The sequence below is a fragment of the Heterodontus francisci genome, chromosome 39 (assembly GCF_036365525.1).
Source record: "Heterodontus francisci isolate sHetFra1 chromosome 39, sHetFra1.hap1, whole genome shotgun sequence".
NCBI classification, from domain to species: Eukaryota; Metazoa; Chordata; class Chondrichthyes; order Heterodontiformes; family Heterodontidae; genus Heterodontus; species Heterodontus francisci.
Genome location: NC_090409.1, coordinates 42,302,945 through 42,330,011, shown reverse-complemented (window position 1 = coordinate 42,330,011; position 27,067 = coordinate 42,302,945). Strand labels below are relative to the sequence as shown.

At 52.5% G+C, this 27,067-nt stretch overlaps 1 protein-coding gene across 1 annotated transcript in view; it reads left to right on the top strand.

Annotated features, from left to right (window-relative positions):
• Positions 1 to 25,884, top strand: part of LOC137352794 (TYRO protein tyrosine kinase-binding protein-like) — a 46,730-nt gene extending 20,846 nt beyond the window's left edge. The window contains exons 4-5 of the mRNA XM_068018622.1: positions 3,767 to 3,822; positions 22,232 to 25,884. Of these exons, the coding sequence (XP_067874723.1) occupies positions 3,767 to 3,822; positions 22,232 to 22,288 (113 nt within the window). The 3' untranslated portion in view covers positions 22,289 to 25,884. The remainder of the gene's footprint in view (positions 1 to 3,766; positions 3,823 to 22,231) is intronic.
• The last annotated feature ends 1,183 nt before the right edge of the window (positions 25,885 to 27,067 follow it).

The following is a 27,067-nucleotide window of genomic DNA, read 5'->3' as shown; positions in this document are numbered from 1 at the left end:
ATGAACCCAAAACCCCTTCCCATTCACTCCCAATGTACACAATCTCAGTGGACCCAAACCCCTTCCCGTTCACTCCCACTGTACACAATCCCAATGGACCCAAACCCCTTCCCATTAACTCCCAATGTACACAATCTCAGTCAACCCAAACCCCTTCCCGTTCACTCCCACTCTAAACAATCTCAATGGACCCAAACCCCTTCCCATACACTCCCACTATACACAATTCCAATGGACACAAACCCCTTCACATTCACTCCCACTGTAAACAATCCCAGTGGACCCAAACCCCTTCCAATTCACTCCCACTGTTCACAATCCCAATGGACACAAACCCCTTCCCGTTCACTCCCTTTGTACACAATCCCAATGGACCCAAACCCCTTCCCGTTCACTCCCACTGTACACAATCCCAACGGACCCAAACCCCTTCCCATTCACTCCCACTGTACACAATCCCAATGGACCCAAACCCCTTCCCATTCACTCCCACTGTACACAATCCCAATGGACCCAAACCCCTTCCCGTTAACTCCCACTGTACACAATCCCAATGGACACAAATCCCTTCCCGTTAACTCCTACTGTACACAATCCGAGTGGACTCAAACCCCTTCCCGTTCACTCCCACTGTAAACAATCCCAATGGACCCAAACCCCTTCCCATTCACTCCCACTGTCCACAATCCCACTGGACCCAAACCCCTTCCCGTTCACTCCCACTGTACACAATCCCTGTGGACCCAAACCCCTTCCCGTTCACTCCCACTGTACACAATCCTAATGGACCTAGACCCCTTCCCATACACTCCCACTATACACAATCCCAATGGACACAAACGCCTTAGTGTTCACTCCCACTGGACGCAATCTCAGTGGACCCAAACCTCTTCCCATTCACTCCCACTGTAAACAATCCCAGTGGACACAAACCCCTTCCCATTCACTCCCACTGTAAACAATCCCAGTGCCCCTTCCCTTTCACTTCCACTGTAAACAATCCCAATGGACCCAAACCCCTTCCCTTTCACTTCCACTGTAAACAATCCCAATGGACCCAAACCCCTTCCCATTCACTCCCACTCTAAACAATCCCAGTGGCCACAAACCCCTTCCCATTCACTCCCACTGTACACAATCCCAGTGGACACAAACCCATTCCCATTCACTCCCACTCTACACCATCCCAATGGACACAAACCCCTTCCCGTTCACTCCCACTGTACACAATCCCAGTGGACACAAACCCATTCCCATTCACTCCCACTCTACACCATCCCAATGGACACAAACCCCTTCCCATTCACTCCCACTGTAAACAATCCCAGTGCCCCTTCCCTTTCACTTCCACTGTAAACAATCCCAATGGACCCAAACCCCTTCCCATTCACTCCCACTGTACACAATCCCAGTGGACACAAACCCATTCCCATTCACTCCCACTCTACACCATCCCAATGGACACAAACCCATTCCCATTCACTCCCACTCTCCACCATCCCAATGGACACAAACCCCTTCCCATTCACTCCCACTGTACACAATCCCAATGGACCCAAACCCCTTCCCATTAACTCCCACTCTAAACAATCCCTGTGGCCACAAACCCCTTCCCATTCACTCCCACTGTAAACAATCCCAATGGACAGAAACCCCTTCCCATTCACTCTGACTGTGAACAATCCCAGTGGACACAAACCCCTTCCCATTCACTCCCACTGTACACAATCCCAGTGGACAGAAACCCCTTCCCATTCACTCTGACTGTGAACAATCCCAGTGGACACAAACCCCTTCCCATTCACTCCCACTGTGAACAATCCCAATGGACCCAAACCCCTTCCCGTTCACTCCCACTGTGCACAATCCCAATGGACCCAAACCCCTTCCCATTCACTCCCACTGCACACAATCCAAATGGACCCAAACCCCTTCCCGTTCACTCCCACTGTACACAATCCCAATGGACCCAAACCCCTTCCCGTTCACTCCCACTCTAAACAATCCCAATGGACCCAAAACCCTTCCTATTCACTCCCAATGTACACAATCTCAGTGGACCCAAACCCCTTCCCGTTCACTCCCACTGTAAACAATCCCAATGGACCCAAACCCCTTCCCATTCACTCCCAATGTTAACAATCTCAGTGGACCCAAACCCCTTCCCGTTCACTCCCACTCTAAACAATCCCAATGGACCCAAACCCCTTCCCATTCACTCCCACTGTACACAATCCCAATGGACCCAAAACCCTTCCCGTTCACTCCCACTCTAAACAATCCCAATGGACCCAAACCCCTTCCCATTCACTCCCACTCTAAACAATCCCAATGGACCCAAACCCCTTCCTATTCACTCCCAATGTACACAATCTCAGTGGACCCAAACCCCTTCCCGTTCACTCCCACTGTAAACAATCCCAATGGACCCAAACCCCTTCCCATTCACTCCCAATGTTAACAATCTCAGTGGACCCAAACCCCTTCCCGTTCACTCCCACTGTACACAATCCCAATGGACCCAAACCCCTTCCCGTTCACTCCCACTCTAAACAATCCCAATGGACCCAAAACCCTTCCTATTCACTCCCAATGTACACAATCTCAGTGGACCCAAACCCCTTCCCGTTCACTCCCACTGTAAACAATCCCAATGCACCCAAACCCCTTCCCATACACTCCCACTATACACAATCCCACTGGACACAAACCCCTTCACATTCACTCCCACTGTAAACAATCCCAGTGGACCCAAACCCCTTCCCGTTCACTCCCACTGTACACAATCTCAGTGGACCCAAACCCCTTCCCGTTCACTCCCACTGTAAACAATCCCAATGCACCCAAACCCCTTCCCATACACTCCCACTATACACAATCCCACTGGACACAAACCCCTTCACATTCACTCCCACTGTAAACAATCCCAGTGGACCCAAACCCCTTCCCGTTCACTCCCACTGTACACAATCTCAGTGGACCCAAACCCCTTCCCGTTCACTCCCACTGTACACAGTCCCAATGGACCCAAACCCCTTCCCGTTCACTCCCACTGTACACAATCTCAGTGGACCCAAACCCCTTCCCGTTCACTCCCACTCTAAACAATCCCAATGGACCCAAACCCCTTCCCATTCACTCCCAATGTACACAATCTCAGTGGACCCAAACCCCTTCCCGTTCACTCCCACTGTAAACAATCCCAGTGGACCAGACTTCAGGATGAAGTAAGCCAGTTACAAAGTTAATGAGGGAGAATCTGAAAAATGCCCCTTTGATGTTGCCGTAAAGAGGTTAAGGGGAAAGCTTGAGGGAGAGAGACACAAAATGAAAGTTAGCGAGTGGGAGACAGCCTAATGAACTTAGAGGAAAACTGAGATAGTGACGCAGTGAATGAAAGACTCAATGTGAGAAAGAGAGAATGAAAGACAATGAGGGAGAGGAAAAAATGAAAGGCGAGAATGTGATAGAGTGAGAGGCAGAGGGAGAGAAAAAAATGAGAGATAGGGAGGGCGAATGAGGGAGAGTGGGATGAAGAGAGAGTAATAGAGAGCGAGAGACAGAGAGACGAAGATACAGAGGGTCAATGGGAGAGAGAGAGAGGTAGGGATGGAGAGAGAGTAATAGAGAGGGTTTAGAAATGGAGTGGGATGGAGATTACAAGGGAAGTACTGAGAATGACACACACAAGGAAGACAGAGTTAGAGTGAAAGATAGAGAGGTAGAAAAGGAGAGTGAGAGATTTCATCTAATTTCTCTCTCCTAGGTGATGGGTTTGCCCTGCCAATGGACAAGAAACCAGAAACAGAGTCCCCCTACGAGGTGAGTATTAATAAACGCAACTCACACCTCACCAATATGCTTCTCTCCTGGCTCGTCTATCAACATGAATCCTCTGTAAACATCAGTTCATCGAAAATTCTGCTTCTCCCACATCATATCAAATCCCTCCATTGCTTCCAACGCCTCCCTATCTCTGTAACTTCCTCCAGCCCCGACAACCCTCCCTATCTCTGTACCTCCTCCAGCGCCAACAACCCTCCCTATCTCTGTACCTCCTCCAGCGCCAACAACCCTCCCTATCACTGTAACCTCCTCCAGCCCCGACAACCCTCCCTATCACTGTAACCTCCTCCAGCCCCGACAACCCTCCCGATCTCTGTAACTTCCCCCAGCCCCGAAAACCCTCCCTATCTCTGTACCTCCTCCAGCGCCAACAACCCTCCCTATCACTGTAACCTCCTCCAGCCCCGACAACCCTCCCTATCTCTGTACCTCCTCCAGCCCCCACAACCCTCCCTATCTCTGTACCTCCTCCAGCGCCAACAACCCTCCCTATCACTGTAACCTCCTCCAGCCCCGACAACCCTCCCGATCTCTGTAACTTCCCCCAGCCCCGAAAACCCTCCCTATCTCTGTACCTCCTCCAGCGCCAACAACCCTCCCTATCACTGTAACCTCCTCCAGCCCCGACAACCCTCCCTATCTCTGTAACTTCCCCCAGCCCCGCAAACCCTCCCTATCTCTGTACCTCCTCCAGCGCCAACAACCCTCCCGATCACTGTAACCTCCTCCAGCGCCAACAACCCTCCCTATCACTGTAACCTCCTCCAGCCCCGACAACCCTCCCTATCTCTGTAACTTCCCCCAGCCCCGCAAACCCTCCCTATCTCTGTACCTCCTCCAGCGCCAACAACCCTCCCGATCACTGTAACCTCCTCCAGCCCCGACAACCCTCCCTATCACTGTAACCTCCTCCAGCCCCGACAACCCTCCCGATCTCTGTAACTTCCCCCAGCCCCGAAAACCCTCCCTATCTCTGTACCTCCTCCAGCGCCAACAACCCTCCCTATCACTGTAACCTCCTCCAGCCCCGACAACCCTCCCTATCTCTGTACCTCCTCCAGCCCCCACAACCCTCCCTATCTCTGTACCTCCTCCAGCGCCAACAACCCTCCCTATCACTGTAACCTCCTCCAGCCCCGACAACCCTCCCGATCTCTGTAACTTCCCCCAGCCCCGAAAACCCTCCCTATCTCTGTACCTCCTCCAGCGCCAACAACCCTCCCTATCACTGTAACCTCCTCCAGCCCCGACAACCCTCCCTATCTCTGTAACTTCCCCCAGCCCCGCAAACCCTCCCTATCTCTGTACCTCCTCCAGCGCCAACAACCCTCCCGATCACTGTAACCTCCTCCAGCGCCAGCAACCCTCCCTATCACTGTAACCTCCTCCAGCCCCGACAACCCTCCCTATCTCTGTAACTTCCCCCAGCCCCGCAAACCCTCCCTATCTCTGTACCTCCTCCAGCGCCAACAACCCTCCCGATCACTGTAACCTCCTCCAGCCCCCACAACCCTGCCTATCTCTGTAACCTCCTCCAGCCCCCACAATCCTGCCTATCTCTGTACCTCCTCCAGCCCCTACAACCCTCCCTATCTCTGTACCTCCTCCAGCCCCGACAACCCTCCCTATCTCTGTACCTCCTCCAGCCCCCACAACCCTGCCTATCTCTGTAACCTACTCCAGCCCCGACAACCCTCCCTACCTCTGTAACCTTCTCCAGCCCCTACAACCATCCCTATTTCTGTAACCTCCTCCAGTCACGACAAACCTCCCTATCTCTGTAACCTCCTCCAGCCCCTACAACCCTCCCTAGATCTGGAACCTCCTCCAGCCCCAACAACCCTCCCTATATCTGTAACCGCTTCCAGCCCCTACAACCCTCCCTATCTCTGTAAACTGCTCCAACCCCGACATCCCTCCCTATCACTGTAACCTCCTCCAGCCTCTACAACCTTCCTATCACTGTAACCTCCTCCAGCCCCTACATCCCTCCCTATCTCTGTAACCTCCTCCAGCCTCTACAAATCTCCCTATCTCTGTAACATCCTCCAGTCCCGACAACACTCCCTATCTCTGTAACCTCCTCCAGCCCCTACTACACTGCCTATCTCTGTAACCTCCTCCAGGCCCGACAACACTCCCTATCTCTGTAACCTCCATCAACCCCTAATACCCTCCCTGTCTCTGTAACCTCCTCCAGCCCCTACAACCCTCCCTATCTCTGTAACCTCCTCCAGCCCCTACAACCCTCCCGATCTCTGTAACTTCCTTCAGCCACTGCAACCCTCCCTATCTCTGTAAACACCTCCAGCCCCGACAACCCACCCTATCTCTGTAACCTCCTCCAGCCACAACAACCCTCCCTATCTCTGTAACTTCCTTCAGCCCCTACAACCCTCCCTATCTCTGTAACCTCCTCCAGCCCCTACATCCCTCCCTATCACTGTAACCTCCTCCAGCCCCTACAACCCTCCCTATCTCTGTAACCTCCTCCAGCCCCTACATCCCTCCCTATCACTGTAACCTCCTCCAGCCCCTACAACCCTCCCTATCTCTGTAACCTCCTCCAACCCCGACATCCCTCCCTATCACTGTAACCTCCTCCAGCCTCTACAACCTTCCTATCACTGTAACCTCCTCCAGCCCCTACATCCCTCCCTATCTCTGTAACCTCCTCCAGCCTCTACAAATCTCCCTATCTCTGTAACATCCTCCAGTCCCGACAACACTCCCTATCTCTGGAACCTCCTCCAGCCCCTACTACACTGCCTATCTCTGTAACCTCCTCCAGGCCCTACAACACTCCCTATCTCTGTAACCTCCTCCAGCCCCTACAACCCTCCCTATCTCCGTAAACACCTCCAGCCCCGACAACCCACCCTATCTCTGTAACCTCCTCCAGCCACAACAACCCTCCCTATCTCTGTAAACTCCTCCAGCCCCGACAACCCTCCCTATCTCTGTAACCTCCTCCAGCCCCGACAACCCTCCCTATCTCTGTAACCTCCTCCAGCCCCTACATCCCTCCCTATCTCTGTAACCTCCTCCAACCCCTACATCCCTTCCTATCTCTGTAACCTCCTCCAGCCCCTACAACCCTCCCTGTCTCTGTAACCTCCTCCAGACCCTACAACCCTCCCTATCTCTGTAACCTCCTCCAGCCACTACAACCCTCCCGATCTCTGTAACTTCCTTCAGCCCCTACAACCCTCCCTGTCTCTGTAACCTCCTCCAGCCCCTACAACCCTCCCTATCTCTGTAACCTCCTCCAGCCCCTACAACCCTCCCTATCTCTGTAACCTCCTCCAGCCCCTACATCCCTCCCTATCTCTGTAACCTCCTCCAACCCCTACATCCCTTCCTATCTCTGTAACCTCCTCCAGCCCCGACAAACCTCCATATCTCTGAACCTCCTCCAGCCACGACAACCCTCCCTATCTCAGCAACCTCCTCCAGCCTCTATAACCCTCCCTATGTCTGTAACCTCCTCCAGCCCCTAACTCCCTCCCTATCTCTGTAACCTCCTCCAGCCCCTACATCCCTCCCTATCTCTGTAAACCTCCTCCAGCACCTACAACACTGCCTATCTCTGTAACCTCCTCCAGTCCCAAAAGCCCTCCCTATCTCTGTAACCTCCCGCAGCCCCTACAGCCCTCCCTATCTCTGTAACCTCCTCCAGCCTCTATAACCCTCCCTATTTCTGTAACCTTCTTCAGCCCCTACAACCCTCCCTATTTCTGTAACCTCCTCCAGCCCCTACAACACTCCCTATCTCTGTAACCTCCTCCAGTCCCTACAACCCTCCCTATCTCTGTAACCTCCTCCAGCCACAACAACCCTCCCTATCTCTGTAACTTCCTTCAGCCCCTACAACCCTCCCTATCTCTGTAAACTCCTCCAGCCCCGACAACCCTCCCTATCTCTGTAACCTCCTCCAGCCCCTACATCCCTCCCTATCACTGTAACCTCCTCCAGCCCCTACAACCCTCCCTATCTCTGTAACCTCCTCCAGCCCCTACAACCCTCCCTATCTCTGTAACCTCCTCCAGCCACAACAACCCTCCCTATCTCTGTAACCTCCTCCAACCCCTACAACCCTCCCTGTTTCTGTAACCTCCTCAAGCCCCTGCAACCCTCCCTATCACTGTAACCTCCTCCAGCCACAACAACCCTCCCTATCACTGTATACTCCTCCAGCCCCTACAACCCTCCCTATCTCTGTAACCTCCTCCAGCCACTACAACCCTCCGTATCTCTGTAACCGCTTCCAGCCCCTACATCCCTCCCTATCTCTGTAACCTCCTCCAGCCCGTACATCCCTCCCTATCTCTGTAATCTCCTCCAGCCACCACAACCCTCCCTATCTCTGTAACCTCCCACAGCCCCGACAACCCTCCCTATCTCTGTAACCTCCTCCAGCCCCTACACCCCTCCCTATCTATGTAACCGCCTCCAGCCACTACAACCCTCCCTATCTCTGTAACCTCCTCCAGCCCCGACAACCCTCCCTATCTCTGTAACCTCCTCCAGTCCCGACAACCCTCCCTATCTCTGTAACCTCCTCCAGCCCCGACAAACCTCCATATCTCTGTAACCTCCTCCAGTCCCAACAACCCTCCCTATCTCTGTAACCTCCTCCAGCCCCTACATCCCTCCCTATCTCTGTAACGAACTCCAGTCCCTACAAACCTCCCTATCTCTGTAAACTCCTCCAGCCCCTGCAACCTTCCCTATCTATGTAACCCCCTCCAGCTCCTAAAACCCTCCCTATCTCTGTAACGAACACCAGTCCCTACAAACCTCCCTATCTCTGCAAACTCCTCCAGCCCCTACAACCCTCTATTTATGTGTAACCCCCTCCAGCCCCTACAACCCTCACTATCTCTGTAACCTCCTCCAGTCCCGACAACCCTCCCTATCTCTGTAACCTCCTCCAGCCCCGACAAACCTCCATATCTCTGTAACCTCCTCCAGTCCCAACAACCCTCCCTATCTCTGTAACCTCCTCCAGCCCCTACATCCCTCCCTATCTCTGTAACGAACTCCAGTCCCTACAACCCTCCGTATCTCTGAAACCTCCTCCAGCCCCAACATCCCTCCCTATCTCTGTAGCCTCCTCCAGTCCCTACAAACCTCCCTATCTCTGTAACCTCCTCCAGCCCCTACAACCCTCCCTATCTCTGTAACCTACCCCTGCCCCTACAACCCTCCCTATCTCTGTAACCTCCCCCAGCTCCTACAGCCCTCCCTATCTCTGTAACCTCCTCCAGTCCCAACAGCCCTCCCTATCTCTGTAAACTCCCGCAGACCCGACAAACCTCCCTATCTCTGTAACCTCCCCCTGCCCCTACAACCCTCCCTATCGATGTAACATCCTTCAGCCACTACACCCTCCCTATCTCTGTAACCTCCTCCAGCCCCTCCAACCCTCCCTATCTCTGTAACCTCCTCCAACCCCAACAACCCTCTCTATCTCTGCAACCTCCGCCAGCCGCAACAAACCTCCCTATTTCAGTAAACTCCTCCAGCCCCTACAACCCTCCCTATCTCCTTAACCACCTCCAGTCCCTACAACCCTCCCTATCTCTGTAGCCTCCTCCAGCCACTACAACCCTCCCTATCTCAGTAACCTCCTCCAGCCCCTGCAACACTCCTTATCTCTGTAACCTCCTCCAGCCCGTACATCCCTCCCTATCTCTGTAATCTCCCGTAGCCCCGACAACCCTCCCTATCTCTGTAACCTCCTCCAGCCCCTACATCCCTCCCTATCTATGTAACCGCCTCCAGCCACTACAACCCTCCCTATCTCTGTAACCTACTCCAGTCCCGACAACCCTCCCTATCTCTGTAACCTCCTCCAGCCCCGACAACCCTCCATATATCTGTAACCTCCTCCAGTCCCTACAACCCTCCCTATATCTGAAACCTCCTCCAAACCCAACAACCCTCCCTATCTCTGTAACCTCCACCAGTCCCTACAACCCTCCCTCTGTAACCTCCCCCAGCCCCAACAACCCTCCCTATCTCAGTAACCTGCTCCAGTCCCTACTAACCTCCCTATCTCTGTAAACTCCTCCAGCCTCAACAGGCCTCCCTATCTCTGTAACATGCTCCAGTCCCTATAAACCTCCCTATCTCTGAGACCTCCTCCAGCCCTTACAACCCTCCCTATCTCTGTAACCTCCTCCAGTCCCTACAAACCTCCTCATCTCTGTAAAATCCTCCAGCCCCTGCAACCCTCCCTATCTATGTAACCTCCTCCAGCCACTACAACCCTCCCTATCTCTGAAACCTCCTCCAGCCGCAACAACCGACCCTATCTCAGTAACCTCCTCCAGTCCCTACAAACCTCCCTATCTCTGGAAACACCTCCAGCCCCAACAGCCCTCCCTATCTCTGTAACCACGTCCAGCCCCTACAAACCGCCCTATCTCTGTAACCTCCTCCAGCCCCAACAGCCCTCCCTATCTCTGTAACCACCTCCAGCCCCTACAATCCTCCCTATCTCTGTAAACACCTCCAGCCCCAACAGCCCTCCCTATCTCTGTAACCACCTCCAGCCCCTACAAACCTCCCTATCTCTGTAAACACCTCCAGCCCGTACATCCCTCCCTATCTCTGTAATCGCCTCCAGCCACCACAACCCTCCCTATCTCTGTAACCTCCCACAGCCCCGACAACCCTCCCTATCTCTGTAACCTCCTCCAGCCCCTACAACCCTCCCTATCTCTGTAACCTCCTCCAGCCCCTACATCCCTCCCTATCTCTGTAACCTCCTCCAGCCCGTACATCCCTCCCTATCTCTGTAATCTCCTCCAGCCACCACAACCCTCCCTATCTCTGTAACCTCCCACAGCCCCGACAACCCTCCCTATCTCTGTAACCTCCTCCAGCCCCTACACCCCTCCCTATCTATGTAACCGCCTCCAGCCACTACAACCCTCCCTATCTCTGTAACCTCCTCCATCCCCGACAACCCTCCCTATCTCTGTAACCTCCTCCAGTCCCGACAACCCTCCCTATCTCTGTAACCTCCTCCAGCCCCGACAAACCTCCATATCTCTGTAACCTCCTCCAGCCCCTACATCCCTCCCTATCTCTGTAACGAACTCCAGTCCCTACAAACCTCCCTATCTCTGTAAACTCCTCCAGCCCCTGCAACCTTCCCTATCTATGTAACCCCCTCCAGCTCCTAAAACCCTCCCTATCTCTGTAACGAACACCAGTCCCTACAAACCTCCCTATCTCTGCAAACTCCTCCAGCCCCTACAACCCTCTATTTATATGTAACCCCCTCCAGCCCCTACAACCCTCACTATCTCAGTAACCTCCTCCAGTCCCGACAACCCTCCCTATCTCTGTAACCTCCTCCAGCCCCTACATCCCTCCCTATCTCTGCAACGAACTCCAGTCCCTACAACCCTCCGTATCTCTGAAACCTCCTCCAGCCCCAACATCCCTCCCTATCTCTGTAGCCTCCTCCAGTCCCTACAAACCTCCCTATCTCTGTAACCTCCTCCAGCCCCTACAACCCTCCCTATCTCTGTAACCTACCCCTGCCCCTACAACCCTCCCTATCTCTGTAACCTCCCCCAGCCCCTACAGCCCTCCCTATCTCTGTAACCTCCTCCAGTCCCAACAGCCCTCCCTATCTCTGTAAACTCCCGCAGACCCGACAAACCTCCCTATCTCTGTAACCTCCCCCTGCCCCTACAACCCTCCCTATCGATGTAACATCCTTCAGCCACTACACCCTCCCTATCTCTGTAACCTCCTCCAGCCCCTCCAACCCTCCCTATCTCTGTAACCTCCTCCAGCCCCAACAACCCTCCCTATCTCCTTAACCACCTCCAGTCCCTACAACCCTCCCTATCTCTGTAGCCTCCTCCAGCCACTACAACCCTCCCTATCTCAGTAACCTCCTCCAGCCCCTGCAACACTCCTTATCTCTGTAACCTCCTCCAGCCCGTACATCCCTCGCTATCTCTGTAATCTCCCCTAGCCCCGACAACCCTCCCTATCTCTGTAACCTCCTCCAGCCCCTACATCATCCCTATCTCTGTAACCTCCTCCAGCCACTACAACCCTCCCTATCTCTGTAACCTCCTCCAGTCCTGACAACCCTCCCTATATCTGAAACCTCCTCCAGCCCCAACAACCTTCCCTATCTCTGTAACCTCCTCCAGTCCCTACAACCCTCCCTCTGTAACCTCCTCCAACCCCAACAACCCTCCCTATCTCTGTAACATGCTCCAGTCCCTACAAACCTCCCTATCTCTGTGACCTCCTCCAGCCCTTACAACCCTCCCTATCTCTGTAACCTCCTCCAGCCCCTACAACCCTCCGTATCTCTGTAACCGCTTCCAGCCCCAACAACCCTCCCTATCTCTGTAACCTCCGCCAGCCCCCCCAACCCTCCCTATCTCTGTAACCTCCTCCAGCCCCAACAACCCTCCCTATCTCTGTAACCTCCGCCAGCCCCTCCAACCCTCCCTATCTCTGTAACCTCCTCCAGCCCCGACAACCCTCCCTATTTCTGTAACCTCCTTCAGCCACTACAACCCTCCCTATTTCTGTAACCTCCTCCAGCCCCGACAACCCTCCCTATCTCTGTAACCTCCTCCAGTCCCTATAACCCTCCCTATCTCTGTAACCTCCTCCAGCCCCTACAAACCTCCCTATCTCTGTAACCTCCTCCAGCCACTACAACCATCCCTATCTCAGTAACCTCCTCCAGCCCCTGCAACACTCCCTATCTCTGTAACCTCCTCCAGCCCGTACATCCCTCCCTATCTCTGTAATCGCCTCCAGCCACCACAACCCTCCCTATCTCTGTAACCTCCCACAGCCCCGACAACCCTCCCTATCTCTGTAACCTCCTCCAGCCCCTACATCCCTCCCTATCTCTGTAACCTCCTCCAGCCCGTACATCCCTCCCTATCTCTGTAATCTCCTCCAGCCACCACAACCCTCCCTATCTCTGTAACCTCCCACAGCCCCGACAACCCTCCCTATCTCTGTAACCTCCTCCAGCCCCTACATCCCTCCCTATCTATGTAACCGCCTCCAGCCACTACAACCCTCCCTATCTCTGTAACCTCCTCCAGCCCCGACAACCCTCCCTATCTCTGTAACCTCCTCCAGTCCCGACAACCCTCCCTATCTCTGTAACCTCCTCCAGTCCCAACAACCCTCCCTATCTCTGTAACCTCCTCCAGCCCCTACATCCCTCCCTATCTCTGTAACGAACTCCAGTCCCTACAAACCTCCCTATCTCTGTAAACTCCTCCAGCCCCTGCAACCTTCCCTATCTATGTAACCCCCTCCAGCTCCTAAAACCCTCCCTATCTCTGTAACGAACACCAGTCCCTACAAACCTCCCTATCTCTGCAAACTCCTCCAGCCCCTACAACCCTCTATTTATATGTAACCCCCTCCAGCCCCTACAACCCTCACTATCTCTGTAAGCTCCTCCAGCCCCTACAACCCTCCGTATCTCTGTAACCTCCTCCAGCCCGGACAAACCTCCCTATCTCTGAAACCTCCTCCAGCCCCAACATCCCTCCCTATCTCTGTAGCCTCCTCCAGTCCCTACAAACCTCCCTATCTCTGTAACCTCCTCCAGCCCCTACAACCCTCCCTATCTCTGTAACCTACCCCTGCCCCTACAACCCTCCCTATCTCTGTAACCTCCCCCAGCCCCTACAGCCCTCCCTATCTCTGTAACCTCCTCCAGTCCCAACAGCCCTCCCTATCTCTGTAAACTCCCGCAGACCCGACAAACCTCCCTATCTCTGTAACCTCCCCCTGCCCCTACAAACCTCCCTATCTATGTAACATCCTTCAGCCACTACACCCTCCCTATCTCTGTAACCTCCTCCAGCCCCAACAACCCTCCCTATCTCCTTAACCTCCTCCAGTCCCTACAACCCTCCCTATCTCTGTAGCCTCCTCCAGCCACTACAACCCTCCCTATCTCAGTAACCTCCTCCAGCCCCTGCAACACTCCTTATCTCTGTAATCTCCCCTAGCCCCGACAACCCTCCCTATCTCTGTAACCTCCTCCAGCCCCTACATCATCCCTATCTCTGTAACCTCCTCCAGCCACTACAACCCTCCCTATCTCTGTAACCTCCTCCAGTCCTGACAACCCTCCCTATATCTGAAACCTCCTCCAGCCCCAACAACCTTCCCTATCTCTGTAACCTCCTCCAGTCCCTACAACCCTCCCTCTGTAACCTCCTCCAACCCCAACAACCCTCCCTATCTCTTTAACATGCTCCAGTCCCTACAAACCTCCCTGTCTCTGTGACCTCCTCCAGCCCTTACAACCCTCCCTATCTCTGTAACCTCCTCCAGTCCCAACAAACCTCCTCATCTCTGCAAAATCCTCCAGCCCCTGCAACCCTCCCTATCCATGTCACCCCCTCCAGCTCCTACAACCCTCCCTATCTCTGTAACCTCCTCCAGGCACTAGAACCCTCCCTATCTCTGTAACCTCCTCCAGCCCCTACAACCCTCCCTATCTCTGAAACCTCCTCCAGCCGCAACAACCCTCCCTATCTCAGTAACCTCCTCCAGTCCCGATAAACCTCCCTATCTCTCTAAACTCCTCCAGTCCCTACAACACTCCCTATCTCTGTCACCCCCTCCAGCCCCTACAGCCCTCCCTATCTCTGTAACCTCCTCCAGCTCCTACAACCCTCCCTATCTCTGTAACCTCCCCCAGCCCCGACAACCCTCCCTATCTCTGTAACCTCCTCCAGCCCCGACATCCCTCCCTATCTCTGTAACCTCCTCCAGCCACTACAACCCTCCCTATCTCTGTAACCACCTCCAGCCCCGACAACCCTCCCTATCTCTGTAACCTTCTCCAGCCCTGACAACCCTCCCTATCTCTGTAACCTCCTCCAGCCCCGACAAACCTCCATATCTCTGTAACCTCCTCCAGTCCCTACAACCCTCCTTATCTCTCTAACGAACTCCAGTCACTACAAACCTCCCTATCTCTGTAACCACCTCCAGCCCCGACAACCCTCCCTATCTCTGTAACCTTCTCCAGCCCTGACAACCCTCCCTATCTCTGTAACCTCCTCCAGCCCCGACAAACCTCCATATCTCTGTAACCTCCTCCAGTCCCTACAACCCTCCCTATCTCTGTAACGAACTCCAGTCCCTACAAACCTCCCTATCTCTGTAAACTCCTCCAGCCCCTGCAACCTTCCCTATCTATGTAACCGCCTCCAGCTCCTACAACCCTCACTATCTCTGTAACCTCCACAAGCCCCTACAAACCTCCCTATCTCTGTCAACTCCTCCAGCCCCTACAACCCTCTATTTATATGTAACCCCCTCCAGCCCCTACAACCCTCCCTATCTCTGTAACCTCCTCCAGCCCCGACAAACCTCCCTATCACTGTCACCTCCTCCAGCCCCAACAACCCTCCCTATCTCTGTAACCTCCTCCAGCCCCTATTACCCTCCCTATCTCTGTAACCTCCCCCAGCCCCTACTGCCCTCCCTATCTCTGTAACCTCCTCCAGTCCCAACAGCCCTCCCTATCTCTGCAACCTCCCGCAGCCCCTACAACCCTCCCTATCTCAGTAACCTTCTCCAGCCCCTACAACCCTCCCTATCTCTGTAACCTACCCCTGCCCCGACAACCCTCCCTATCTATGTAACATCCTTCAGCCCCTACACCCTCCCTATCTCTGTAACCTCCCCCTGCCCCTACAAACCTCCCTATCTCTGTAACATCCTCCAGCCCCTACACCCTCCCTGTCTCTGTAACATCCTCCAGCCCCGACAACCCTCCCAATCTCTGAAAACTCCTCCAGCCTCTACAACCCTCCCTACTTCTGTAACCTCCTCCAGCCACTACAACCCAGCCTATCTCTGAAAACTCCTCCAGCCCCAACAACCCTCCCTATCTCTGTAACCTCCTCCAGTCCCTACAACCCTCCCTATCTCTGTAACCTCCTCCAGCCCCAACAACCCTCCCTATCTCTGTAACCTCCTCCAACCCCTACAACCCTCCATATTTCTGTAACATACTCCAGCCCCTACAACCCTCCCTATCTCTGTAACCTCCTCCAGCCCCTACAACCATCCCTATCTCTGTAACCTCCTCCAGCCACTAGAACCCTCCCGATCTCTGTAACCTCCTCCAGCCACTACAACCCTCCCTTTCTCTGAAACCTCCTCCAGCCACAACAACCCTCCCTCTCTCAGTAACCTCCTCCAGTCCCTACAAACCTCCCTATCTCTGTAAACTCCTCCAGCCCCAACAGCACTCCCTATCTCTGTAACCTCCTCCAGCCCCTACAAACCTCCCTATCTCTGTAACCTCCTCCAGTCCCTACAAACCTCCCTATCTCTGTAAACTCCTCCAGACCCAGGAACCCTCCCTATCTATGTAACCCCCTCCAGCTCCTACAACCCTCCCTATCTCTGTAACCTCCACCAACCCCGACAACCCTCCCTATCTCTATAACCTCCTCCAGCCCCTATCACCCTCCCTATCTCTGCAACCTCCTCCAGCCCCTACATCCCTCCCTATCTCTGTAACCTCCCTCCAGTCCCTACAACACTCCCTATCTCTGTAACCTTCTCCAGCCCCTACAGCCCTCCCTATCTCTGTAACCTCCTCCAGCCCCTACAAACCTCCCTATCTCTGTAGCCTCCTCCAGTCCCTACAAACCTCCCTATCTCTATAACGTACTCCAGTCCATACAACCCTCCCTATCTATGTAACCTCCTCCATTCCCGACAAACATCCCTATCTAGGTAACCCCCTCCAGCTCCTACAACCCTCCCTATCTCTGTAACCTCCACCAACCCCTACAACCCTCCCTAACTCTGTAACCTCCTCCAGCCTCTTTAACCCTCCCTATCTCTGTAACCTCCTCCAGCCCCTACAACCCTCCCTATCTCTTTTACCTCCCTCCAGCCCCGACAGCCCTCCCTATCTCTGTAACCTCCTCCAGCCCCTACTAACCTCCCTATCTCTGTAACCTCCTCCAGTCCCTCCAAACCTCCCTAGCTCTGTAACGTACTCCAGTCCATACAACCCTCCCTATCTCTGTAACATCCTCCAGCCCCTACAACCAACCCTATCTCTGTAACCTCCTCCAGCCACTACAACTCTCCCTATCTCTGAAACCTCCTCCAGCCCCAACAACCCTCCCTATCTATGTAACCGCCTCCATTCCCTGCAAACCTCCCTATCTCTGCAAATTCCTCCAGTCCCTACAAACCTCCCTATCTCTGTAACCTCCTCCTGCCCCAACAACCCTCCCCATCTCTGTAACCTCCTCCAGTCCCTACAAACCTCCCTATCTCTGTAACCTCCTCCTGCCCCTACAACCCTCCCTATCTCTGTAACCTCCTCCAGTCCCTACAATCCTCCCTATCTCTGTAACCTCCTCCAGCCCAAACAACCCTCCCTATCTATGTAACCTCCTCCATTCCCTACAAACCTCCCTATCTCTGTAACCTCCTCCAGCCCCAACAACCCTCCCTATCTCTGTAACCTCCTCCAGTCCCTACAAACCTCCCTATCTCTGTAACCTCCTCCTGCCCCAACAACCCTCCCTATCTCTGTAACCTCCTCCAGTCCCTACAAACCTCCCTATCTCTGAAACCTCCTCCTGCCCCAACACTTTCAGGGGGTCAGTACTGAGGGAGTGCTGCACTTTCATGGGGTCAGTACTGAGGGAGTGCTGCACTGTCACACGGTCAGTACTGAGGGAGTGCCGCACTGTCACAGGGTCAGTACTGAGGGAGTGCTGCACTGTCACAGGGTCAGGACTGAGGTAGTGCTGCACTGTCACAGGGTCAGTACTGAGGGAGTGCTGCACTTTCATGGGGTCAGTACTGAGAGAGTGCTGCACTGTCACAGGGTCAGTACTGAGGGAGTGCCGCTTTGTCAGAGGGTCAGTACTGAGCGAGTGCTGCACTGTCACAGGCTCAGGACTGAGGTAGTGCTGCACTGTCACAGGGTCATTACTGAGGGAGTGCTGCACTGTCACAGGCTCAGGACTGAGGTAGTGCTGCACTGTCACAGGGTCAGTACTGAGGGAGTGCTGCACTGTCACAGGGTCAGTACTGAGGGAGTGCTGCACTGTCACAGGGTCAGGACTGAGGTAGTGCTGCACTGTCACAGGGTCAGTACTGAGGGAGTGCTGCACTGTCACAGGGTCAGTACTGAGCGAGTGCTGCACTGTCACAGGGTCAGTACTGAGCAAGTGCTGCACTGTCACAGGGTCAGTACTGAGCGAGTGCTGCACTGTCACAGGGTCAGTACTGAGCGAGTGCTGCACTGTCACAGGGTCAGTACTGAGGGAGTGCCGCACTGTCGGAGGGTCAGTACTGAGGGAGTGCCGCACAGTCGGAGGGTCAGTACTGAGGGAGTGCCGCACAGTCGGAGGGTCAGTACTGAGGGAGTGCCACACTGTTGGAGGGTCAGTACTGAGGGAGTGCCGCACTGTCACAGGGTCATAGAACATAGAACATTACAGCGCAGTACAGGCCCTTCGGCCCTCGATGTTGCGCCGACCTGTAAAACCATCTGACCTACACTATTCCATTTTCATCCATAGGTCTATCCAATGACCACTTAAATGCCCTTAAAGTTGGCGAGTCTACTACTGTTGCAGGCAGGGCGTTCCACGCCCCTACTACTCTCTGAGTAAAGAAACAACCTCTAACATCTGTCCTATATCTATCACCCCTCAACTTAAAGCTATGTCCCCTCGTGTTTGCCATCTCCATCCGAGGAAAAAGACTCTCACTATCCACCCTATCTAACCCTCTGATTATCTTATATGTCTCTATTAAGTCACCTCTCCTCCTCCTTCTCTCTAACGAAAACAACCTCAAGTCCTTCAGCCTTTCCTCGTAAGACCTTCCCTCCATACCAGGCAACATCCTAGTAAATCTCCTCTGCACCCTTTCCAAAGCTTCCACATCTTTCCTATAATGCGGTGACCAGAACTGCACGCAATACTCAAGGTGCGGCCTCACCAGAGTTTTGTACAGTTGCAGCATGACCTCGTGGCTCCGAAACTCGATCCCCCTACTAATAAAAGCTAACACACCATATGCCTTCTTAACAGCCCTATTAACCTGGGTAGCAACTTTCAGGGATTTATGTACCTGGACACCAAGATCTCTCTGTTCATCTACACTACCAAGAATCTTCCCATTAACCCAGTATTCTGCAATCCTGTTACTCCTTCCAAAGTGAATCACCTCACACTTTTCCGCATTAAACTCCATTTGTCATCTCTCGGCCCAGCTCTGCAGCCTATCTATGTCCCTCTGTAACCTACAACATCCTTCGGCACTATCCACAACTCCACCGACCTTCGTGTCATCCGCAAATTTACTAACCCACCCTTCTACACCCTCTTCCAGGTCATTTATAAAAATGACAAACAGCAGTGGCCCCAAAACAGATCCTTGCGGTACACCACTAGTAACTAAACTCCAGGATGAACATTTGCCATCAACCACCACCCTCTGTCTTCTTTCAGCTAGCCAATTTCTGATCCAAAGCACTAAATCACCTTCAACCCCATACTTCCGTATTTTCTGCAATAGCCTACCGTGGGGAACCTTATCAAACGCCTTACTGAAATCCATATACACCACATCCACGGCTTTACCCTCATCCACCTGTTTGGTCACCTTCTCAAAAAACTCAATAAGGTTTGTGAGGCACGACCTACCCGACACAAAACCGTGCTGACTATCGCTAATGAACTTATTCTTTTCAAGATGATTATAAATCCTGTCTCTTATAACCTTTTCCAACATTTTACCCACAACCGAAGTGAGGCTCACAGGTCTATAATTACCAGGGCTGTCTCTACTCCCCTTCTTGAACAAGGGGACAACATTTGCTATACTCCAGTCTTCCGGCACTATTCCTGTCGACAATGACGACATAAAGATCAAGGACAAAGGCTCTGCAATCTCCTCCCTAGCTTCCCAGAGAATCCTAGGATAAATCCCATCTGGCCCAGGGGTCTTATCTATTTTCACACTTTCCAAAATTGCTAACACCTCCTCCTTGTGAACCTCAATCCCATCAAGCCTAGTAGCCTGAATCTCAGTATTCTCAACAACATTTTCTTTCTCTACTGTAAATACTGACGAAAAATATTCATTTAACGCTTCCCCTATCTCCTCTGATTCCACACACAACTTCCCACTACTATCCTTGATTCTTTTATTCCTGATATACCTATAGAAAGCCTTAGGGTTTTCCTTGATCCTATCCGCCAATGACTTCTCGTGTCCTCTCCTCGCTCTTCTTAGCTCTTCCTTTAGATCCTTCCTGGCTAGCTTGTAACTCTCAAGCGCCCTAACTGAGCCTTCACGTCTCATCCAAACATAAGCCTTCTTCTTCCTCTTGACAAGCGCTTCAACTTCTTTAGTAAACCACGGCTCCCTCGCTCGACAACTTCCTCCCTGCCTGACAGGTACATACTTATCAAGGACACGCAGTAGCTGCTCCTTGAATAAGCTCCACATTTCGATTGTGCCCATCCCCTGCAGTTTCCTTCCCCATCCTACGCATCCTAAATCTTGCCTAATCGCATCATAATTTCCTTTCCCCCAGCTATAATTCTTGCCCTGCGGTATATACCTGTCCCTGCCCAACGCTGAGGTAAACCTAACCGAATTGTGATCACTATCACCAAAGTGCTCACCTACATCTAAATCTAACACCTGGCCGGGTTCATTTCCCAGTACCAAATCCAATGTGGCATCGCCCCTGGTTGGCCTGTCCACATACTGTGTCAGAAAACCCTCCTGCACACACTGGACAAAAACTGACCCATCTAAAGTACTCGAACCATAGTATTTCCAGTCAATATTTGGAAAGTTAAAGTCCCCCATAACCACTACCCTGTTACTCTCGCTCCTGTCGAGAATCATCTTCGCTATCCTTTCCTCTACATCTCTGGAACTATTCTCTGGAACTATTCGGAGGTCGAAAGAAACCTCCCAACAGCGTGGCCTCTCCTCTCCTGTTTCTAACCTCGGCCCATACTACCTCAATAGACGAGTCCTCAAACGTCCTTTCTGCCGCTGTAATGCTCTCCTTGATTAACAATGCCACACCCCCCCCCTCTTTTACCATCTTCTCTGTTCTTACTGAAACATCTAAATCCCGGAACCTGCAACATCCATTCCTGTCCCTGCTCTACCCATGTCTCCGAAATGGGTCAGTACTGAGGGAATGCTGCACTGTTGGAGGGTCAGTACTGAGGGAGTGCTGCATTGTCGGAGGGTCAGTACTGAGGGAGTGCCGCACTGTCGGAGGATCAGTACTGAGGGAGTGCCGCACTGTTGAAGGGTCAGTACTGAGGGAGTGCCGCACTGTCGGAGGGTCTGTACTGAGGGAGTGCTGCATTGTTGGAGGGTCAGTACTGAGGGAGTGCCGCACTGTCGGAGGGTCTGTACTGAGAGAGTGCTGCATTGTCGGAGAGTCAGTACTGAGGGAGTGCTGCACTGTCGGAGGGTCTGTACTGAGGGAGTGCTGCATTGTCGGAGGGTCAGTACTGAGGGAGTGCTGCACTGTCGGAGGGTCAGTACTGAGGGAGTGCTGCACTGTCGTAGGGTCAGTGCTGAGGGAATGCCGCACTGGCGGAGGGTCAGTACTGAGGGAGTGCCGCACTGTCGGAGGGTCAGTACTGAGGGAGCGCCGCACTGTCGGAGGGTCTGTACTGAGGGAGTGCTGCATTGTCGGAGGGTCAGTACTGAGGGAGCGCCGCACTGTCGGAGGGTCTGTACTGAGGGAGTGCCGCACTGTCAGAGGGTCAGTACTGAGGGAGTGCTGCACTGTCGGACGGAGGGTCAGTACTGAGGGAGTGCTGCACTGTCGGAGGTGCCGTCTTTCAGATGAGACATTAAACCGAGGCCCCCGTCTGCCCTCTCCAGTGGGTGTAAAAGATCCCACGGCTACTATTTGGAAGAAGAGCGGTGGGGGGGAGTTCTCCCCGGTGTCCTGGGGACAATATTTATCCCTCAACCGACATCAGTTAAAAAAAAACAGATGATCTGGGTCATTATCACATTGCTGTTTGTGGGATCTTGCTGTGATCCGAGGGCGGGGGGAATAACTCTGGGAAATGCAGGCTGATTGTGACATGCTGTGTGTGGGTGTGATCTTTGAATCTTGATAACAAGGGGGTGAAAGGTTATCGGGGGTAAGCGGGAATGTGGAGTTGATGTTCCAATCAGATCAGCCATGAACCTATTCAAAGGTGCAGCAGGCTCGAGGGGTCGAATGGCCTGTTCCTGCTCCTAATTCATATGTTTGTATGTTCGTACGTATGTTGCGTTTCTGTGACCTGTGTTTCCTTCCTCGCAGGAACTACGTGGGCCCGAGCGTGGGGTCTACAGTGAGCTGAGGCCCGGCCAGAAATAAGGCGATACTCTCAGGCCGACTGGGATTCTCTCCATCACCTTGTCTGGACACTGATCTCCCAACTGTCTGTCCCCCCCTGTCAGCCCATCCAGCAGTTTACATTGCTGCTGCTTTCACCTGTTCCTGGTATTTTAGTCTCCTTTAAGATCATGTCCTCCCTCCTTGACCCCAATATCTGCAGCAGGATGGTGAAGATACAAATTTCACCAGGTCCGTAACTACATCCTGCGTATAACTCACCCCCGGTGATGCATTTCCTGCGTATAACTCACCCCTGGTGATGCATTTCCTGCGTATAACTCACCCCCGGTGATGCGTTATCTATCCTGTGTGCAACTCACTCCTGGTGATGCGTTTCCTGTGTGTAACTCACCCCTGGTGATGCGTTTCCTGTATGTAACTCACCCCTGGTGATGCGTTATCTATCCTGTGTGTAACTCATTCCTGGTGATGCGTTTCCTGTGTGTAACTCAATCCTGGTGATGCGTTTCCTGTGTGTAACTCAATCCTGGTGATGCGTTTCCTGTGTGTAACTCAATCCTGGTGATGCGTTATCTATCCTGTGTGTAACTCACCCCTTGTGATGCGCTATCTATCCTGTGTGTAACTCAATCCTGGTGTTGCGTTTCCTGTGTGTAACTCAATCCTGGTGATGCGTTTCCTGTGTGTAGCTCACCCCTGGTGATGCGTTATCTATCCTGTGTGTAACTCAATCCTGGTGATGCGTTTCCTGTGTGCAACTCACTCCTGGTGATGCGTTTCCTGTGTGTAACTCAATCCTGGTGATGCGTTATCCTGTGTGTAACTCACCCCTTGTGATGCGTTTCCTGTGTGTAACTCACCCCTGGTGATGCGTTATCTATCCTGTGTGTAACTCAATCCTGGTGATGCGTTTCCTGTGTGTAACTCAATCCTGGTGATGCGTTTCCTGTGTGCAACTCACTCCTGGTGATGCGTTTCCTGTGTGTAACTCACCCCTGGTGATGCGTTATCTATCCTGTGTGTAACTCACTCCTGGTGATGCGTTTCCTGTGTGCAACTCACTCCTGGTGATGCGTTTCCTGTGTGTAACTCACCCCTGGTGATGCGTTATCTATCCTGTGTGCAACTCACTCCTGGTGATGCATTTCCTGTGTGCAACTCACTCCTGGTGATGCGTTTCCTGTGTGTAACTCACCCCTGGTGATGCGTTATCTATCCTGTGTGCAACTCACTCCTGGTGATGCGTTTCCTGTGTGTAACTCACTCCTGGTGATGCGTTATCTATCCTGTGTGTATCTCACCCCTGGTGATGCGTTATCTATCCTGTGTGTATCTCACCCCTGGTGATGCGTTTCCTGTGTGTAACTCACTCCTGGTGATGCGTTTCCTGTGTGTATCTCACTCCTGGTGATGCGTTTCCTGTATGTAACTCACTCCTGGTGATGCGTTTCCTGTGTGTAACTCACTCCTGGTGATGCATTATCCTGTGTGTATCTCACTCCTGGTGATGCGTTTCCTGTGTGTATCTCACCCCTGGTGATGCGTTTCCTGTATGTAACTCACTCCTGGTGATGCGTTATCTATCCTGTGTGTATCTCACTCCTGGTGATGCGTTTCCTGTGTGTAACTCCCTCCTGGTGATGTGTTTCCTGTGTGTAACTCACTCCTGGTGATGCATTATCCTGTGTGTAACTCACTCGTGGTGATGCGTTATCCTGTGTGTAACTCACTCGTGGTGATGCGTTATCCTGTGTGTAACTCACTCGTGGTGATGTGTTATCCTGTGTGTAACTCACTCCTGGTGATGCGTTATCCTGTGTGTAACTCACTTGTGGTGATGTGTTTCCTGTGTGTAACTCAATCCTGGTGATGCGTTATCCTGTGTGTAACTCACTCGTGGTGATGTGTTTCCTGTGTGTAACTCACTCCTGGTGATGCGTTATCCTGTGTGTAACTCAATCCTGGTGATGCATTATCCTGTGTGTAACTCACTCGTGGTGATGCGTTATCCTGTGTGTAACTCACTCGTGGTGATGTGTTTCCTGTGTGTAACTCACTCCTGGTGATGCGTTATCCTGTGTGTAACTCAATCCTGGTGATGCATTATCCTGTGTGTAACTCACTCCTGGTGATGCATTATCCTGTGTGTAACTCACTCCTGGTGATGCGTTATCCTGTGTGTAACTCACTCGTGGTGATGTGTTATCCTGTGTGTAACTCACTCGTGGTGATGCGTTATCCTGTGTGTAACTCACTCCTGGTGATGCGTTATCCTGTGTGTAACTCACTCGTGGTGATGTGTTTCCTGTGTGTAACTCAATCCTGGTGATGCGTTATCCTGTGTGTAACTCACTCGTGGTGATGTGTTTCCTGTGTGTAACTCACTCCTGGTGATGCGTTATCCTGTGTGTAACTCACTCGTGGTGATGTGTTTCCTGTGTGTAACTCACTCCTGGTGATGCGTTATCCTGTGTGTAACTCAATCCTGGTGATGCGTTATCCTGTGTGTAACTCACTCCTGGTGATGCGTTATCCTGTGTGTAACTCACTCCTGGTGATGCGTTATCCTGTGTGTAACTCACTCCTGGTGATGCGTTATCCTGTGTGTAACTCAATCCTGGTGATGCGTTATCCTGTGTGTAACTCAATTCTGGTGATGCGTTATCCTGTGTGTAACTCACTCCTGGTGATGCGTTATCCTGCGTGTAACTCACTCCTGGTGATGCGTTATCCTGTGTGTAACTCACTCCTGGTGATGCGTTATCCTGTGTGTAACTCACTCCTGGTGATGCGTTATCCTGTGTGTAACTCACTCCTGGTGATGCGTTATCCTGTGAGTAACTCACTCCTGGTGATGCGTTATCCTGTGAGTAACTCACTCCTGGTGATGCGTTATCCTGTGTGTAACTCACTCCTGGTGATGTGGTTCCTGTGTGTAACTCACTCCTGGTGATGCGTTATCCTGTGTGTAACTCACTCCTGGTGATGCGTTTCCTGTGTGTATCTCACCCCTGGTGATGCGTTATCCTGTGAGTAACTCACTCGTGGTGATGCGTTTCCTGTGTGTAACTCACTCCTGGTGATGCGTTATCCTGTGTGTAACTCAATCCTGGTGATGCGTTATCCTGTGTGTAACTCACTCCTGGTGATGCGTTATCCTGTGTGTAACTCACTCGTGGTGATGCGTTTCCTGTGTGTAACTCACTCCTGGTGATGCGTTATCCTGTGTGTAACTCACTCGTGGTGATGCGTTTCCTGTGTGTAACTCACTCCTGGTGATGCGTTATCCTGTGTGTAACTCACTCCTGGTGATGCGTTATCCTGTGTGTAACTCACTCCTGGTGATGCATTATCCTGTGTGTAACTCACTCCTGGTGATGCGTTTCCTGTCTGTAACTCACTCCTGGTGATGCGTTTCCTGTGTGTAACTCACTCCTGGTGATGCGTTATCCTGTGTGTAACGCTCTCCTGGTGATGCGTTTCCTGTGTGTAACTCACTCCTGGTGATGCGTTATCTTATGCAAATGATATTGTTAATTTTCTTTGTTGTTACCTTGTTGGTGGTCTCTGCGGATTAATGCTTGCATTCCTGATCATTAAACTCTTTTACCATCCTTCGTTTTAAGTTAAACACTGCTGGATCCCATATGTTTCACTGGAATCTTTATTTGAGAATTGTCTTCACTTCCCCGTCCTCTCCCTCTCTCTCTCTCCCTCTATCTCGACCCTCCCTTCTTCACTTCCTGGAATGAACTGATATTCTCTGGAGTTTGGGACTGAGATGAGGAGAAATGTCTTCACTCAGAGGGTTGGGAATCTTTGCGATTCTCTACCCCAGAGAGCTGTGGATACTCAGTCATTGAGTATATTAAAGACTGAGATTGAGAGATTGAGGGAATCGAGGGATAGGGTGGGGAAGTGGAGTTGAGGTGGACAATCAGCCATGATCTTATTGGATGGGGGGGTGAGCAGGCTCAAGGGGCTGAATGGCCTCGTCTTATCTCGGATGTTTTTATGTTCTCTTTTTCTGTGCCCTCTCTCTGTCTCCCATCTCCCGTCTTTCTCTCCCCAATCTCTATCTCCTTCCTCTCTCAGTCTCTCCCTCTCTGTCTCTTCCCGTCTCTATCTGACTCTCTGTCCTTCTCTCTCCCCTCTCTATCAATCTATCTGACTGTCATTCTCTCTCTCTCCCATCCCTCTATCTTCTCTATCTGTCTCAGTTCCCCTCTCCCCATCTGTCTCTCTCTCTGCCCTATCTCTCTGGCGCCCAGCTCTGTATCCTCCCTCTCTCTATCCCCCCTATCTCTCCACCCACTTCATCGCTCCCTTTCTATCTCTCTTTCCACGCCCTCCTGCCCCCTCTCTCTCTCTCCACCCCTCCCTCTCTCTCTCTCTCTCTATCTCTCTCTCCAACCCCCTCCTTCCTCTCTGTCTCTCCGCCCGCCCTCCCTTCTCACCCTCTGTGTCTCTCTCTCTGCCGCCCTCGCACTCCCTCTCTGTGCCTGGCCTGTTGGGAACTGACTTGCCCATCTGAGAGAGTAACTGTGCTTGGTCTGTGAACTGCTGCCACTTCCTGTGGTGTGACTGGACACCAGTTTACAGGAAGGAGAAAATCACACCCAGAGTGTTGTTTTGTGACCTAATTTCAGACACGCATCCAATGTTTAATTTTTCTGTGAATTCAGCTTTATTACCGAGTAGCATGTTTTCACTGCAGTAACCACAGGCAGTCCAGAGCAGCTGGTCTTGGGGCAAAAGAGCCAAAAAAAAAAAAACAGACCACATTCTCATCAAAAT